Here is an 18371-nt window from a genome sequence, read left to right as displayed (position 1 = left end):
CACACGAGTCTTTAAATGGGTAACACGATCAAAGTATTCACGATTGGTACTTTATTAATTAATCAGATTGAAGGAACGCGTCAAAAGTCAATCAAATGCAAATATCCAAAATCAATATCATATAATTCACTATTCGTAGAAGCATGTCAACACGATGAGCAGCTCATCATCTGCTGGTCTGAGACCTGGACCATCGACTGGATCAATCACTACACCTACTAAAAGAGCCGCTTTTGCTGCTTCTACTGAGGCAGGACCTAGTCGAGCAAGACCAGCAGGTGCATCTCCCGCTTATGTGAGCTGAGTCTGACCGGATTAAATGTCAATACTAGCTGACATGTTCATGTCCTAGAGCTCAAGACGGCACTCCTTGTATGGGATTGAAGATAGGGTGGTGATAGAGTGAGTGACTTCTATTACATACCGTCATAATGAAGAAATACTGGCTCACATTGCCTATAGTCCTGGATCACGGATATGGAAAGTTGGATTTTCCGGTGAAGCCGACCCGAGATCAGTCTTTTACGCTCTCGATTCTACCGACGCAGATAATACAGGAGCAAGTGAAGCATGGGGTCTAGATCCTTCGCAGATGAGCGGTGTCTTCGAAAGTCGGTCAGAAGGAGAAAGGTTGATAGGGGTTCGAGTGATCAAAAAATTGAGAGAGACTTTCGTGAAGTACGTTCAGAATAGAAGTAGAAGGCCGTCATCATCGCATACGAGCTGACGAGCCAAGCAGACACCTTATGACGGATTCTAAGGCTCGAAAAGTCATTATCATCGAGAATACTTTTATACCCATAGGAGTCAAAGAACATATTGCTCGAGCATTGTTCGACAATTTACAGGTAAGCTGGGAGATCAGACACCGTTGTGGAGACAGCTTACGTTGAGTATAGGTACCCAGTGTATCTTTCACCCCTTCCAGTCTCTTATCACTGGCTGCCTGTGGGAGGATAACGGGCTTAGTGATAGACGTAGGATGGCTAGAGACAACCGTTACGCCGGTATGTAGCTGATCATGACCTCATCGATTTCCGAAATGAGAATGCAGCTGATGGTGGTGTCAGGTATATCATTCTCGTCCATTGTACAACTTGGCACGATCAACACCATTGGCCGGAAAAAAACTACATGGACACCTCCGAACCTTGATCCGTCATCATGCAATATACATACCTCCACCGTTATCGCTTAGCAAAATACATGATCGAAGGGCGGCAAGAATCCCTTCAACGGTCTTGACTGATGATCTGGTGGAAAGGATATTGACTGAAGGTTGTTTCGTTGGGAATGTACATCTATCGGATAATGACGACCCGATGGATGTTGACCTCGCACAGGATGAAGAAGACGAAGAAACACGATTGGCGAAAGAATGGAAAGATATCTATAGCGGCTCATCAACTGCGAAGGATATGAGATTTAGAATACCTTCCACTGATTTTGGACCCGCTACCATCATTGTCCCAGGATGGATAAGGGAGAGGGTTGCAGAGCTACTATTAGTAGATGATGAGAATTCTGAGGAAGGTTCGATACCAAACTTGATACTAGATTGTATACTCAAGGTAAGATCAATATTGCCTGTATCAACTTGGCTACAACTCTTCGGCTTATATGGAATCTACAGCTACCTATTGATATTCGATCTACTGTCATATCTTCTTTGTTGGTTGTAGGCGGTACAGCCTCTTTACCTGGATTCATCCCACGTCTACGAATATCCCTTTTACAACTTTTACTTCCCTCACCTGTAAGCACTACGGAGCAGTCAAAATCACCAATGAATTCAATACAAAATAGAAAAGAAGAAACTATACTTTGGAGGAAAAGAAACAAAGAGCCATATAAAGAAATATATGGTTTAGCAAGTAAATTAATAATCGTGAATGATCCAGCTCCATTAGATGGTGAAGGAGGAAATAAAAGTGGAAAAGCTCCTAGATGGTCAACAAGTTTAATAAGCTGGGTAGGAGGTTCTTTAGCTGGGTAAGTAGTGTCCATCTAAATCAATCAAACGAGGATTATCAAAAATAAAACTGATTAAATTAAATTTTTATATAGATCTCTTAAAACATCTTCACCTGAATTAACACGTGAAGTTTATGATACAAATATTTCATTATCTATAAATAGAGGAGAAAATTATAAAGAAGAAATTGAAATTAGTGAAATTGATTTATCTACTTCAATTGGAGTAAATATTCAAGATTTAAAAGTAGGTCAAGCTATAAAATATCAAATTGATGAAAATGATGATTTCAAGATAGCTAGAAAGAGAGGATGGAAAGATAATGCTGGATTATCAGATTGGAGTAGAAGTGGAATTAGAATTTAAAGATTTTTTTAGAAAAAAATTATTCCATATATTCCCAGAAAAAGGTATTTGTATAATATAAGTATATTTGTATTTGTACAATTAGATATATATAATGACATATAATGATCTTTACAATATCATTAAATTCTTCTCGAGTTTCTTTTTCACCTGAATGCGACTATAAGCACATGGCGTCTTCCTATACTATACAGGTACGACGTAATACGATGCCATAGAGATTCGCTGCTGACATCAAGCCACATGACTTTCTGTATAATAAATCATATTATTGTTTTACCCAATTAAGCTCACTTCTTGCCATCATTTGGTTTCCTATCTTTTCTAGTAGGTTGATTTGAATTTCTCTTAGCCCATCTCAAACCACAAGCCTATTCCATTAAATCATCAGCTTCTTGTATTTCAAAGGTTATCACAAGAAAAACTTTAGCCAAACTTACATTACATAAAGTTTTTGGACCTAATGGACCTTTTCTCCATTCAGGACTATCTGTTCTACCACAAGTAACACAAACATGCATTCCTTCACCTTCTTTTCCAATAATTCCACCAGCTGCAGATTTTTTTCTTTTCTTCTCTTTACCTTCTTTTGGAGGTCTACCAGTTTTACCTTTTGGTCTACCAGTAGCTGTGAATCCTGATCCTCCAACAACTCTTGACGGAGAAGATGATCGAGACGATGAAGGTGATGATCCGGATGAAGAAGCTGATGATGATGGTACATAGGCTGTCGCTTTTGTTGGTGAGATATTTGGTCCAGATGATTTTCGAGCTATTCAACCAAACGATTAGCCATCTTGTGTCTTATACCAGCTTGAGCGGCTTTGTAAAGTGCACCGAGCAATCACTTACAAGGCATATCTTCGTCTAAATCCAACTGCAATTCCCTTAACTCCTCTCTCAATCGCTCATTCTCCAATTTAAGTTCCAAGAACGCATCAAGCCTGTAGATAAAGTATAGAAACATCAGCATTGCTATCAGACAGCTTGTAATCAAATATCCGATCAACTTACGACTGATTATTCCCATTACCACTCAATCCCCCATTTCCATTTCCACTGTTCTCAGACACACTACTCTCAGTCGAATTATTATCCCTAACCCTTCTGCCCATTACCCAAATCGCTTTTCCCTTCATTCCATTGGCTGCCCCATTTTCACCGCTCTGAGGCTGTTGTTGTACTGTTCCCCCTTGAGTTGTACCAAAATTCTCAGTCCCACTGATAGGTATCTCATCTCCCAGTCCACTTGCATGAGCTCTTAATTCCCATACAACGGGTCCACCCCTCTTTGAATTACCCATAGAGTTCGAGTTTGTTGTATTAGAGGAATCATTTGATGATTCAGGTGAATTATCGGTAGATCCATTAGCGGACGTACTTAGCATTCTGATATAGGTTGTTTGTGAGTCACCTAATGTAGGTGAAGTTGACAATGAGGCTCCTGGTCCAGAATTCGATGATGTCGCAATTGACGTTGAAGATGATGAGCCGTGATGTGGTAAAGAAGGGGTCAAAAGGTGATGAAAGAATGTTTGGATTTGAGAATGATCGGCAGCTATAATCGATAGTAATCATATCAACTATCGTATTCCTCATATTGTCTAAAATGGCTGTTTTGTAGTATATACTAATTGAGTTAAAAACTTACCAAATACCAAATCTAAAAAATCTTTTCCTTCCAATTCAGCGGGTTTTTGACCTAACATCTCGCCAACAGCAGGCGAGCTATAGATGATCTAAGTTCGATCTGATCAGCTTTTGTATATCATACATAATTGAATTGTAATTATGAACACACCTTCCAACTCCAGCTTGTACTACCCTGTCCACTCTCTTTTCTCGTCATGATAGGTTTTAAACAAAAAATCGAACCTCCAACAAGCTCTTTTAAAAGTATTTCAGGCCATTTCTTCCTTCTTGTAAACTGTGATCATTCATGAATGAAGATAGTCAATTTCAATCATAATATAATATCTACTTTATAATTGTCAGCGAACCTACCTCAGCAGCACCATTAGTAGCTGATTCTCTATCTTCATTATTTGAAGTCATATAATTTGCTCCTGCCAATGAAGAAGCCAAGAGAGACATATCAAAGAGTTTTTAAGATCAAGCTAGCAAGCTGATCAAATTATGAGAACAGCGAGAATGGTTGGTAAGAGGAAATTTTCGAATTTGATTTGATCACTATTATTGTTTGTTCTTATTCGATATTGACTTATCGTGAGTTTAGCAATTAAATGGATAAACAAATGTTGTATTTTTATTATAATTTGGGTTTCTCTTACGACATTAACCTATTCTTTCGATCGTCAGTCTATATATAGGTTGTTACCAAGGAGATAAATACGATAAATACAGTCAACTAATTTAAATCAAATTAAAGGATAAATCACGTGGATGTGACGTAGATCAATATACCCGTTATACCGGTTGTAAGATCTTTGGCAAAAAAAGCAATTACCGTATAGCACTTCCCGAAACATATGAAAATGCATTTTCAACTCTCAGGTAAATGATGAAGCATTGTTTACTTGCAGGGAGCAGTATGCAAAAGGCTACACAAAGATACACAGGCGATTTATACAAGTCAGTGCAATTCATTCAAGACATGTTTCAACATGATTATGGAAGAGGCCATCTGAGAAGGCATATTATCCGCAACTATTCGCTCAATCACTTCTTAGGATACATATCTTCCAACATGGCCTTAAATTCTCCCTCAGCCACTGACAGAGTTCCACCTGTAGATTCTCGAGTATCAGCGAGCTTGTCAATAACCGTAGTGACTGCTTGTGACACGCTTTTGCGCATTATGCAAAGTTAGCAATTTAGGCTCATTATTGACAAGTTGCAAACTACTGAAGAATGACTGGTATCTGATCGTTACTCACTCTGATCCCTCTGGAAGTATCCCCTTAGCGATTTTGGTGAGATTTAAAACTTCTTCAATGGTTGCTGAAGGAGCTTTATTTCTTCTCAATTCAGTTACAATTTCAGGCTCAGGTCCGTCCTCAGTTTCGCTCGCAAAAGAATTTTTGGTGGATCTGAAATGATCGTTTCAGGATAATTAACTCATAGAGTTTCGATAAGGAAGACGAGACCTTGTATAACAGAAACTCACCCTTGCTCTGTCGCTTTGGCCCTAAAATACTTCAGATATTTGTTGGACCAGACGGTTGATGCGTCACTTACATACAACCTATTATCAGTACTGGAGAAGGAAAGAATGACACACTGGACTACATACGAGTTCTTGTCAGACATGATAAAGTTGGTTTATTCAGTAAAGATATTTACTGAGTGCTTAGTATTGAGTATGTTGGAATGTTGTTGGACATGACATACTTAGATTACAGCCATCGTAAGCGGTATATATACCCTCTTATGGCCTTCCTTTCTGGAATGACGAGCTAATCACAACAAAGGCACGTTCACCTTTGTCCACTTTCATCGAAATCGAGATTTCGCTAGATGAAGTGGAGTACACAGTAAGTAAATAAACCAGCCACGTTGTTTCTTATAACGTCCACTCTAAATGACATGATCCGAGGGATTCATTTCCTTTATGGTGTTAGTGAAGATCGAAACGGACACCCCGGAGATGAATCAGCAATGGCATTAGAAGACCTGACTGCGTTACCCCTCGAAAGTCAGCCTTGAGAGCCATTCCGATTGCTAAAATCCAACGGGTCATTAACAATCGAGGTTAGGAGGATGATCATTCACAGTCAGTGACCTCTTTATTTTTGGCGCAACAGAGTTGCAGTCATTCTTGCAGTGGCTCATGCAACAGGTGAAAATACCTTTTCCGGCCAAGAAAACAATTTGCCACTTGCCTCAACTGACGCGGCGTCCTCCGCCGGCCGACGATCATTGCGTCAACGGTAGGATTACCGAACACGTCCATGCAAATAAGGTGCTTGACAACTATACCATGAATGAATAAGCAATAACACATACAAAGGTATAGATAGCATTTATAACTTCATACCACATCTCAAATTTCAAGACACACTCAATCATATCGCAAGATAATTAATAAAACGATACAATACATAAAAGACTAACTTAAACAACATGGCAACTGTAAGTATTTGACTCACAATACAAAGCTTCTTTATCGTCTACAATAAATACTAAAACAAAAATGCTGACTTTCGTTGAAATTGACAAAAGCCAGCAAATTTAAATGTAATAAATTCCAATCCAAATTCTAAACCAACTGTACCAGCATATCAATATAATGTAAAAATGACATGTACAGGTTGTTCAGGTGCAGTAAATAGAGTTTTAGGTAAAAATATTCAACCTCGTATGTTTCTTTTTTTTTTTTAAGCCTTTCATATTTCATCAAAAAGAAGATAAAATAAAAATAATTAATAAGATTATTAACTTTCAATTTTTTTTTTTTTGGTTTTAGCCAACGCATATCATATTTCACTTCCTACTCAAACTGTACTTGTATGGGGTCCAAATTTACCTTCATTTGAAGAAATTACTCAAAAAATTTCTAAAACTGGAAAAACTATTAATTCTCAACAATTGATTGATGATGCTACTAAAATACCTTCAATTGAAATTTAGGTAATTTCGTAATTCACAGTATCTAGTCTTAGAGGTGAATGTTTAGTAGTAGAGATTTGTTTTACTCTTATGTATAGATAAAGTATATATCTGTTTCCGATTGCTGAGATTTATTAACTGTGAACAGTATAGCTTAGAATTGGTTTTGAGCATAAGGTTAATCACGTATATGCATACAACAGTTCTATATATTATTTACAACGTATAAAAGCATTCAATGAAGATGAAAAATCGTCTAAATAAGCATAAGGGCGTTCAAAATCGTTCAAGATATCGTTGCTACAACAACCGTCTATTCAGCTCCTCTCCTAAATCAATCATCTTCTGATTACACTGCACTATCGTCGTTGAGCCATGTACCTCCAATATTTCGTTCTTCTTCGTTATTCTCTGTAACTCGGTTTTCCGGTCCTGCTTGATCATGAGGCCCGATATCTCCACCTTGCTTGAGCGGCTTTTCTCGTATATCTTCTCCCTCTTCATGCCAGCTCAATCCCTTCTGTTCTTGCAAAGGTTCAGTCGATTCAGTAGAATCAATTTCTTCATCTTTGTTTCCAACGTAGGCTGGTCCCGGTCTAGCCTTGACTCCCTCATGAGCTTCGTCACCTTCATATCCCAATACTGATTCTTCTTCGATATCTCTCTCATCTTCGAGATTCTTCGCCATCTCACCGGTCGCTTCTGGCTTCAGTGAGGTAGTAATTGACTCATCACCACATCCACAATCATACGTTTCGTCTAAAGTCAAACAGTCAAATTCTGGTTTACCAAGTCTTTCATTAACTAAATTATGTACGTGACAAAGCCATAATGAAGCTGATTTTCGAGAACCAGTCTGGAAACATTCAACTTTTAGCAAAAGTAATATAGCTTTCTCTTGTACATACCTGAGGAGGATACTCCTTGAGTAAAGCTTGAAATTCTGTTGCACATTCTCCACAAGGATATAATCTCGAGAAGAGGTAAAAGTATGATTTTAATGCTTGTCGATCATCTTCAGTTGGTTCCTAAATTACAAAGGAAATCAAATTGTCAAAAATGGTTAAGCAAGTGTAATTGGAAGAATAAATTCTCACATCAGGATATCTTAATGTCATAAGATGTAAAACCTTCCAAGCCGATCTACCTAATTCAGCTCTTTACAAAATTTCATCAGCTTTATAGAAACAAACGAATAGTAGAAAGATTTGAACTTACTTGGCAGTTTCATTACCTAATGTAGGCATAATAACACCACCATGAATCGTTTTATCACTTAATTCACCTAATCCAATTCGACTTTCACCTAAAGGTAATTCATCATCCCATTCTCTTGATTCTTCTTTTACTAAATAATCAGGTGTGATTGGTTTTCTCCAATGATTTGAATCGATACCTCCAGCTTGATGTTCTCCTAGAGCAGGTAATCGTTCTGGACTAGGATAGAGAAAGTAAAAAGTAGGTATAACTATTATGAAAGTGGTTATCAAGATTAAACGGACAAATCGAGGTAAATGTCCTAAATGAGCTAGCATTTTCTACAATCGCTGGAGAGGACCAAAGTTGTAAATTGACTAGAATGAGCAGAAAGAAAGTGGTTATTTTCGATAGACATGAAAATATAGATGAAACACTTGATCACAGCGTGTTTTTGTTTTTTGTTCTTGTACAGCACTTTTGTCTTTTGATTTTATCGGGTGCCTGCTTAGATATTCCGAGTGGCGATTCACTTTTCGAAAGATATGCATGATTAGGAAACAAAAGTGAAGCAGTTATAAATCTATGTAAAGTCCTTGCACACAATTTGTCTATGTTTGGAAGCTTGATAATCCCAACAATCATTCTGCGCTTCCTTATCATCATCGTCGGTTTAATAGGGTTCAAGTGTAAGCTTTGGATGATACCTCAAGTTCGGTGGTCAATCGAGTGACCACGTGTACTTTCTTGATGTCTTTTTCGTCGACGCGCACAGACCTCTGCTTGTAAGTTTTAGTAGTAAGGGTATTCCTGACGCGACTTAAATGTCCTGTTTGATCATCAATAAAAGACAATAACAAAGGGATAATAATCTATCATTCCACAACACATATCCTCCTTAATTAACAGGTATAACAGACCCACACTAATATCAAAATGTCAAATTAACTCCCATAAACTCTCACTCCTCCTTCCTTTGTACTACGTAAACAACTACAGTCGTATGACGGCCCCCGCAAGTGGAAAATCAAGATTGAATTTAGCTTTTAGAAATACTACCTGTGCGTATCTTGTTATTATCACCGATGTCCACATCGAGTTTTGTTATTGATACAACTTTATAAGAAGTCTGGCTGATTCGTATGGTATTTCACCCTTTATAGAACTCCTATATATTATCCCTCATGAAATACATAACACCTTAATGGGCAATATCACATCCTCAGGAAATTACTCATCATGACACTCCCACACAACGGCTCAACAGCACCGGCTATCACATCTCCAGAACTTGCTTGGCCCTCGAGACCCATCGCCCGTCCTTCCCCTTTATCTGATACCCCTTCGACCAATTCTTTTGACGGGTATCCCTCTTCATACCCTTCGAGTAAAGCGAGTACTAGTACAGCGTTATCAATTGCGACATCCGGTGTTATGAGACGCAGTGGTTCGCTCAAAGGCAAGGAGAGGGCCATAGACTTCGAGCTACGTATACAGGATGTAGAATATACAAGAACTAGGAACTATGGTCCGCCAAAGAAACCCTTACCACCTCATCAACTAGGCCGAATCGCCCAATCATTCGGTATCATCATACCTAATCTCCCTCAAACTTCTTCTGCCGCACCTACCCTAAAGTCCAGAAAACCGATAAGTCCATCCCTAAACCCAACCTCACCGACTTTACCAACGAAAGGTAGATCATCTCCCTTACTACCGCACTCGCAATCCCCCATACGTTCTAGTCCCTTCTTACTGTCCGTCATTCCTCCTTTATGTCTCCTACCTCCTTCGAAAGCCGATTTGTCGCCCGAGACGATACATAGAAGGCATAAGAAATGGCGAAGGGGGAAGTTACTGCCTCTACAGCCAACTCTCGGTTCGATGTTAGTTTGCATAGCAAGAGAATATGGATTACCATCGACTATAGGGATTGGTGTATATCTAGTACTCCCAGGTCATTCTCGGAAGGACGAATCAAGCTCGTCAGCCGAATCGAGCTTCTCAGAGGGAAACGACGAACCGAATGGACCTCAAATCTCATCAGTCACTTGGTCAACCCTTTTCTCAACGCATTTGGTTCATTCAGCATCGGGATATGGAGGGGTTTCGAGGTCATCTACGCCATCTCATACCCCTATGAAAATTGGCATCTACACCGCTGATACATCGATGGAGTATCCTTTGAGCCCCTTTTCGATGATAAGGTCATCTACCTCTCAGCCTGATATCCCGCAACACCCACGGATGAAACGATCGAAATCCACTGAACCTCCTGAGCTGTCTCACTCTTCCGATGTCTCGATATCTTCGATGAATATACCTCCAACCCCGGCATCTTTGGGCAACTTTACGATAGCTTCCAACACGCATACTTCACCAAATCCAATAGTGGGGACGATTGAATTTGACATAGACCTAGACGAAGCTGAGTGGTTTGACAATTACAAATCTTCTAGAAGCAGGAATGCAAGTGGTGATAAGGGAAGACATAGAAGATTGGCTTCTGAAGGTGGCATTAAGGAATTATCATTGGTTAACAAAGTCTCTGATAGCAGACCTAGATTCATGAAAGAATTAGAGGTCAATGTCACGCCTGTTCAATCGTTAGCGGTTGAAGAAGACGAAGTGAATCCGGATAGAGATTTACTTCAGCCGGATACGCTCCCGCAAATGGATTTACTGGCTAGCCCGATTGAATTGGCTCCAGAAGAAAAGGTTGACATCCAGATGGATCAGAGTACGAGATTAAATGTGCAGGAGATATTAGATAAGAGGGGTAGTGGGATTGTCATGGCTGAGCAGCTGGATGATCTGGAGAAGAGTGAGCTAGATCGAAACTGCTATTACTGATTCATAGGCGAAAAAGCTAACGAGTGGAATTTACAGTGATGCGACAATTGTCTCCTCGAGAGATTCGCTTGACCTCGCCCAGGATGCTTACTCCACGGATGGCATCGAAAGTCGCCAACCTGACACTTCCTGCTGTGCCCCGCAAACCGGCTTCGAAACCTCCTCCCGCCTCCTCGCCGCTGGCAGGTGGTTTCACTTCGCCAAACCCTAACGTCGATTACGAGGAAATCTCTCAACCGAATTCGGCGAAATCTAACGGGACCTTTGGCTCAGCAATTCATCTGGACGTGGCGCAGACCAAAGTTGAAGAACAATCCAATCAAAGCAAGGCAGAAGCGAAAAGCGAGGAACTTTCCAAGCCAGCTTGGCCAGCCGTCAAACATGGCTCACCAGGATCACCTACAATTCATGAATATTTCTCTCGACCAGCTTTCCCATCGACAGCTCCTAAGGAGCAACAAAATCGTAATGCTTCTTCGCCAGCATCTATATCAACCGAAACACTCAAAAGGATGAAAGATGAACAAGAACAAGCTGCTGGAGAGAATATACCGGCGAAGTCTGGAGAATGGATCCCTAGAAGACCACAAAGACCACCTTCCCCTAATCTCAATCACCAGCGGACTTTGTCCCATACGTTAAGTCCGGAACTGGTAGATTACTTACACCGATCTCCTCCGCAGACAGCTGGTGTTCCGAGTCCTGGAGTGACTTCACCCGAGCAGAGGAGGAGGAACAGATCGGGAAGTATCAGTTTAAAAGGTCTAAAAAGTCAAATATCCTCGAAGAATCTAAGTCAAATGTTCCACTCGAACCCCGCCGAAGCGTCTTCCCCTCCACTACCGAACGAGGGAAAAGAGACTGTCGGACTATTTAAATCTGGTATTCCGAGCGAAAATGAATTTGGTCTTCTACGAAATGGCTTAGGTGGAGGAATGAGGAGTGTAAGTAGTCCAATGCCAAATTCAGCAAACTCAACAAATACAGATTTTGGACCTGCCATCTCACCAGAAGAACCAAGTACAAATTCAATGAATCGTGGAAGTTCAGGAAAGAGTAGATTCAAATTATGGGGATTTAGATCAAATGAATCAAAAGATCGTTCTTCAAAAACTTCTTCATCCTCAATAGGAAGAAGAAATCCTTCAATTGATGCTAGTACTAAGAAAATAAGTGAACCGATAGTTGATAGTTTTATACATAAAGATTCTTTTGATCATTCAAATTCTCATCCTGATCACCTAGGACATGGTAGAATACCATCCATACCTAACATTCCATCAAGTCCTAATCCTACTTCACCAAAAAGTGTAAGGAGAAAACCTGTACCAGGTGGAAATGAGAATGAAGCAATGAAAAATAGTATTAGTTTACATAGTATGACTAGTTTCGTACTTGAAGATGCTCCGAAAGGAAGAAGAACAGTAGGGATGATGGGTCAAGCTCAATGAATTGAATATCAAAGTCGAAGTTATGCGAACTTTATAATATTTGTTATATCGGAAATAATGTATAATTCTATTACATCTTCACTTATTCTAAGCAATTCGATGATATATGATAAAACGATTTTCCCATTGTCTAGGTTCTACATTCTATAATCAAGGATTTTAATCACTTAATACATTTATTTTCTCTTTCATATTCACTTGCCAATTTCATCAGGCCAAAATAATCTCATACTATTTTCCCAAACTTTTTCACTTAATTCTTCAATTGATATTCCTTTAATTGAAGCTACTATATGTGCAATAACTACAATCTTTTTTTTTGCAAAAAAATAAATCATAAGTTTTAAGATTTAATCTGATAAATGAACAAAAAAAAAAAGAAATTTAAAACTTACATCTGCTGGTTCTTGTCTACCTTTTACACCTAATCCATCTTGCCATTTATTAGGTTTATTTACTTTTTTTATAAATAAATTTGAATTTGATTCTATTTCTAAATCTTTTAAATATTTAAATGATTCATGAGAACTAGTTATAGAACACCAAGGACCATCTATATTTGGAAAATATTGAAAAAATAAAATCTTTGAGCTATTCGTTACTCAATTTTATTGGATAGATAATTGTTTTTTTTTTTTTCTCCTTTTAAAATTTACTTACCAGTTTCTAAAATTAAATGATTTAATGGAATTTGTTTAATCATTTCTAAACCTTCTTTAGTTTTTAAACTACATCCATTTATACCAATATATAAACCCATTTCAACCTTTCCAAAAAAAAAAAAAAAAACCTGAATTAATTTGATATTTCTGGTTTTGTAATAATACTTACTAATTCTTTCATTTCATTTAAAGTTCCTGTAAAAGAATGTAAAACTCCACCACCACCACCACTTTCTCCTACCCAATTAGAATTCCATTTTAAATCTTTTAAAATTTTAATTAAATCAATAAATGATTCTGATGTTCTACAATGTAAAAATAAAGGTAATTTAAATTCTTTTGATAATAAAATTAAATTTGGTAAATATTTTAATTGAATTTCTTTTGAAGAATAATGTAATCTATCATAATCTATAATTAACAAATTCAAAAGTATTAGTAAAAGTTTACATTTTCTAACCTTATTCTTGGTTTTCTTTTTTTTTTTTTCAATTCCCAAAAAAAAACCTAAAACCAAGAAAAAAACAGAAGGAAATGTAAATAAATAAATCACCTAATCCAATTTCACCAATTGAAATTATTTTTTTCGAACCATTTTCATTTCTATCTTGATTTATTAATTCTTTTAAATCATTTATATATCCTTCAAAACCTAATGGATGTTTATCAATTTCATTTGTAGAAGTAGGATGACATCCTGCTGTACAATGTAAATCTTAACAATCGAACGAAAAAAAAGGATTAATCAGCTTAATGAGTAAACTGAATTATACTACCGATTCAACTTACTATACTCTTTTGCCAATTTCAATGCTTTAATATTCTCTTCAGCACTAGTTCCTGTGATTAAAATCTTTTCTACTCCTTTATCTTTCGCTCGAGTTAGTATTTGAGGTATATCAGAATCATGTTTTGGTCGACCAACATATGTACCAGCATACATAGGATCAGTCAAGTTCACCGCGATATCTTTATTGTTATTCAAATAATGTTAGTCCTGTGGAAAAACAAAATTGACAAGAAACAATCAAGGACATACCTGCGAATCGCATTTTAAGTAGTCTTTTAGATGTTCTAAATATTTTGAATGACTGAGCAATGGGTTTATTGCACTGTATCACTCAGAGACAAGCTTTCTGATAATCGCGATTTTCTACACGTTCACCTGACAGAATAAAGTTGGAATCACAATTGCTCGATAGACATACTAGTCCGGAAGCGACAGTGAAATGCAACTAAATCAACTTGGACATCCTCCACTTCGTTATCTCAGGGTAAAAAAGACCTTGATTCCGCCGTTCGTCAATGCCATTCATCTCTTTTTCACGATGCGATACATAAGCTTACATGGGCCACGAAAAATCCGAATATAATTCCGGCGAGCATGCATAGCATATGCTATTTGTGCTCTTATTCTGTCTCCATGCATGTATCACAATATTCGATGATCAGATCTGACAAAACGAAGGGGAGTAGTGCAAGTGCCACATAACGCCGTGGTAATCCCGAGCACGTGGCAGAGTCTGCTTCTCTTCACGTCCACTTTCGCAATTGGGATCTAGCTCACTTCAACATTCCATTGATAATAATTCAGCTTTGGTCAGCATCTGTTCGTGAAAGACAAAGCCCACTTTCAAAGATCGCTAAGGTGACTCGCCATCATCAGTTTTAGCAAAATGGCGATCGACCAATCCCCCATTACTTCCCTTTCCTCTCGTTTTCCTCTAACTTTCCCCATTCCTACTCCTCTTACTCACTCGCATCTCATCTCAGCATCCGACTTAGCAACCGAGGAAGACCTTCTACACAATCCGGATAATATCAGATCATGGCTTTCTTACATACATCAATTAAAAGAACGAATAGCAAATAATGAACCTTCTAAAGGAGATACACCCTCACCTGAAGAAATCTTATTAGGTCCATTATCAAATCATGTAGCAAGAGAAGGTTTACAACAATTAACTATGGTTTATGAAAGAGCTTTAGCAATTTTTCCAACAAGTTTTAAATTATGGAGATCATATTATCAAACTCGTCAATCATATGTACTTGGTCAATTAACGAATTCTGCAAAAACAGCTAGAAATCATCATTCAAAAAGAGGATCAGGATTTAAAACTAATGTTAGAGAATTATTAGAAGCTGCTGAAGAAGCTAATGAATGGCAAGGTGGATTAGATGGTATAATAGGATATGAAGAATGGAAATCACTTATATCTACTGGTGAAAGAATGATTGCTTGTTTAAGTCATTTACCTGCACCATGGTTATTACACCTTTCAATTTTATTTCACCCTAAATGTCCACCAGTTTTTAAAAGAACTTATGCAAGGAGGACTTTTGATAGAGCTTTGAGAACTTTACCTCCAAGTTTACATGGAAGAGTTTGGGGTTTGTATCTTAGATGGGCTGAGATGATTGGTGGTGAAGCTGGAGAGAGAGTTTGGAGGCGGTTTTTGAAGGTGAGTAAGAGCATTATGGCCGAAAGAACTGAAACTTATTTATCATAATGACGAACGACCACAGGTTGACCCAAGCTTGACTGAACGACATATTGCCTATCTCCTCGATTCATCCCCTCCTCGTCCGCTCGCAGCTTCCAAATACCTCTTATCCCTCGCCCGTCGTGCTGCTAAGAATTTATACTCTTCGCTCGAGGGCAAATCGCCATATCAGCTATTCGTCGACTTCTTAGAGCTAGTAGAAAAGTATGCAGATGATGTCGGTATGGATGAGGAACAGACACTAGAATTGAAAGAAACGAGACGAGCAATTGAAGAAGAAATAACGGTACCAGAAGAAGAAGCTGTACCTGCTGAAGAACCAGCCAGTATAGATGGACGTCTGATCAGGATAGCTGGGCCACCAGTACCAGTTGAACAAGGGAAAATGTATAAACCTAAAGATGCGGTATCGAAGAAAGGACCGGAAGATTTACCATATGACGAAGATACGGATCCTGCAAATTCTCGATTGCTTGATGTTGAAGGTATAGTAGAGCGAGACGGTTTAGAAGTATACAAAGATCAAGCTGGTAGATTATGGACAGGATTAGCTACATACTGGATCAAACGAGGAGAATTTGATAGAGCAACAGTGACTTTCGAAAGGGGTTTGGCGGCTGTTGTGACTATAAGGGATTTCACCCAGATCTTTGATGCTTATGCTGAATTCTCGGAAACGATGATATCCACTTTGATGGATGCTTTGGCAGATGAAGATAATTTAGAAGATGAGGACTTTGATTTGGAAGAGACTGAAAAAGAATTAGACGAACGAATGAAGAAGTTTGAAGAATTGATGGATCGTCGGCCGTTCATCCTGAATGAAGTCCTCTTACGACGTAATCCGAATGAAGTGGTTGAATGGGAGAAGCGAGTAGCGTTGTTCGGAGATGATGATGAGAAAGTAGTGGAAACTTATATCAAAGCATTAGATACTATAAATCCAAGAAAGGCTACTGGACCTCTTTATCCGCTTTACGTGAACTTTGCGAAGTTTTATGAAGAAGGTGGAAGTAAAGACGAGGAAGGAGAACCAAAGAATGAACCGGATTTGAAACAGGCTAGGAAGATAATGGAACGTGCGACTAAGGTACCCTTCAAGAGTGTTGATGAGTTGGCCGAGGTTTGGTGTGAATGGGCAGAATTGGAACTTAGAAATGAGTGAGTGCAGTATGAGTTTTGACAATGAATTGTTATAAGCTGATATCATTGTAGGAATTATGACGAAGCTATACGTCTAATGCAACGTGCAACAACGATACCGCGAGATCCAAAGAAAGTTAATTTCTACGATGAAGTGAGTCAATCACGGCAACCTGCTTGATTTACAAGCTAATGTATATTTTTAGTCCCTCTCACCTCAACAACGTTTATTCAAGTCACTTAAGATCTGGTCGTTCTACAGTGATTTGGAAGAGTCAATCGGTTCGGTGGAATCTACCAAAGTCGTGTATGACAAGATCATGGAATTGAAAATTGCAAATGCCCAAGTCATTGTCAACTATGCTGGATTCTTAGAGGAAAACAAGTACTTCGAAGAGAGTTTCAAGGTCAGTGCTAAACTCAATTTTGGTTAAATGCGTCCAGACTGACCTGCAAACCTGTTCAGGTGTATGAACGAGGTATCGAGCTTTTCCACCCTTCTGTTGCATTCGAAATTTGGAACATCTACTTATCGAAATTCGTCAAACGATATGGCGGAAAGAAACTTGAAAGAGCTAGAGATCTATTCGAACAAGCTCTTGAGAATTGCCCACCCAAATTCTGTAAACCGATATACCTGCTATATGCGAAACTTGAAGAGGAACATGGATTGGCCAAACGAGCGATGGGAATTTACGATAGAGCATGTACGACTGTTCAAGATTCCGATAAATTCGATATGTTTACTATCTACATCGCCAAAGCAACAGCCAACTTCGGATTACCAGCTACTCGACCGATTTATGAGCGTGCTTTGGAAAGTTTACCTGATAAGCAAACTGCCGAAATGTGTGAGAGGTTCGCAAGGATGGAGAGAAAATTGGGTGAAATTGATAGAGCAAGAGCTATTTATGCTCATGCAAGTCAATTTTGTGATCCTAGAGTTGAAGGTGAATTCTGGAATGAATGGAATCAATTCGAAGGTGAGTAGTGGTTTCGAATTCTTTCTTGATCTTGTCTTAACTCCCGATAAGCAAATGGGCTGATAATTTGCTACTTGTTCAGTTGATACTGGATCAGAAGATACTTTCAGAGAGATGCTTAGAATCAAAAGAGCAGTCCAAGCTGCATTTAATACTGAAACATCTTTCATTGCTGCTCAAACGGCAGCAGCAGCCAAAGGAGTTGAAAAATCAATTGATAATTCAGGTCAAGATGCAGCAGATCCTATGGCAGCTATGGAACGTGATTTACCTAATACTTCAACAACGACATCTAAAAAAATTGGTGGACCTGCTTTCGTTGCTTCTACACTTAAAACTCAAAATTCTAATGGTATAGATCAAGCTGATGAAGGTGAAGAAGCTGTTGTAAATCCAGATGCTATTGAGATGGATGAGGATGAGTTTTAATTTGTTGAAGGAGAATTATGCATTGTATAAAAGGATAAATGAATTTATGAAATCAGACTTGGTCCGTGTCGGGAAAATTTCACTTTCCACTTTCAAACATTCTTGGTCCAAGTGAGAATCGAATTTCGGAATTGATTTCAAGATTTCTTGTAATCACTTCACTTCATGGTAAAATGTAAGAAAAACATTATATTCATATGCTATTAAATTTATATACAATATAGTACAAGTCAACC

General features: G+C 38.4%; 8 protein-coding genes across 8 annotated transcripts; 4 read left to right on the top strand and 4 right to left on the bottom strand.

Moving 5' to 3' along the window:
* Positions 1-154: 154 nt before the first annotated feature.
* On the top strand, positions 155-2341 carry I206_107453 (uncharacterized protein; the record flags this gene model as incomplete). The annotated part of the gene is made up of 8 exons (XM_019157497.1): positions 155-295; positions 353-402; positions 463-678; positions 740-848; positions 900-1007; positions 1071-1571; positions 1634-1992; positions 2068-2341. The coding sequence occupies 8 exons, from the start codon at positions 155-157 to the stop codon at positions 2339-2341; spliced, it is 1758 nt and encodes a 585-aa protein (XP_019009137.1).
* A 290-nt stretch (positions 2342-2631) lies between these two features.
* On the bottom strand, positions 2632-4435 carry I206_107452 (uncharacterized protein; the record flags this gene model as incomplete). Its single annotated transcript, XM_070203522.1, has 7 exons — positions 2632-2712; positions 2782-3113; positions 3194-3285; positions 3356-3899; positions 3993-4080; positions 4143-4268; positions 4346-4435. 7 exons carry the CDS (start codon positions 4433-4435, stop codon positions 2632-2634), a joined length of 1353 nt encoding a protein of 450 aa, XP_070059623.1.
* Positions 4436-5020: 585 nt separating this feature from the next.
* Positions 5021-5611, bottom strand: I206_107451 (uncharacterized protein; the record flags this gene model as incomplete). Its single annotated transcript, XM_019157495.1, has 4 exons — positions 5021-5147; positions 5239-5391; positions 5469-5534; positions 5595-5611. 4 exons carry the CDS (start codon positions 5609-5611, stop codon positions 5021-5023), a joined length of 363 nt encoding a protein of 120 aa, XP_019009135.1.
* Positions 5612-6424: 813 nt separating this feature from the next.
* Positions 6425-6931, top strand: I206_107450 (uncharacterized protein; the record flags this gene model as incomplete). The annotated part of the gene is made up of 3 exons (XM_019157494.1): positions 6425-6433; positions 6524-6659; positions 6768-6931. The coding sequence occupies 3 exons, from the start codon at positions 6425-6427 to the stop codon at positions 6929-6931; spliced, it is 309 nt and encodes a 102-aa protein (XP_019009134.1).
* A 328-nt stretch (positions 6932-7259) lies between these two features.
* On the bottom strand, positions 7260-8445 carry I206_107449 (uncharacterized protein; the record flags this gene model as incomplete). Its single annotated transcript, XM_019157493.1, has 4 exons — positions 7260-7766; positions 7819-7938; positions 8008-8068; positions 8129-8445. The coding sequence occupies 4 exons, from the start codon at positions 8443-8445 to the stop codon at positions 7260-7262; spliced, it is 1005 nt and encodes a 334-aa protein (XP_019009133.1).
* A 901-nt stretch (positions 8446-9346) lies between these two features.
* Positions 9347-12411, top strand: I206_107448 (uncharacterized protein; the record flags this gene model as incomplete). Its single annotated transcript, XM_019157492.1, has 2 exons — positions 9347-10931; positions 10997-12411. The coding sequence occupies 2 exons, from the start codon at positions 9347-9349 to the stop codon at positions 12409-12411; spliced, it is 3000 nt and encodes a 999-aa protein (XP_019009132.1).
* Positions 12412-12605: 194 nt separating this feature from the next.
* I206_107447 (uncharacterized protein) lies at positions 12606-14125 on the bottom strand (the record flags this gene model as incomplete). The annotated part of the gene is made up of 7 exons (XM_070203521.1): positions 12606-12722; positions 12807-12964; positions 13072-13177; positions 13243-13484; positions 13627-13788; positions 13863-14042; positions 14113-14125. 7 exons carry the CDS (start codon positions 14123-14125, stop codon positions 12606-12608), a joined length of 978 nt encoding a protein of 325 aa, XP_070059622.1.
* A 624-nt stretch (positions 14126-14749) lies between these two features.
* Positions 14750-18135, top strand: I206_107446 (pre-mRNA-splicing factor SYF1; the record flags this gene model as incomplete). Its single annotated transcript, XM_070203520.1, has 6 exons — positions 14750-15538; positions 15603-16741; positions 16796-16877; positions 16930-17130; positions 17190-17706; positions 17789-18135. The coding sequence occupies 6 exons, from the start codon at positions 14750-14752 to the stop codon at positions 18133-18135; spliced, it is 3075 nt and encodes a 1024-aa protein (XP_070059621.1).
* Between the last annotated feature and the right edge of the window lie 236 nt (positions 18136-18371).

Source organism: Kwoniella pini, chromosome 11 (genome assembly GCF_000512605.2).
Source record: "Kwoniella pini CBS 10737 chromosome 11, complete sequence".
Lineage (NCBI taxonomy): Eukaryota > Fungi > Basidiomycota > Tremellomycetes > Tremellales > Cryptococcaceae > Kwoniella > Kwoniella pini.
Note: the sequence above shows the minus strand (reverse complement) of the source record. Positions and strands in the feature narration are given on the sequence as shown.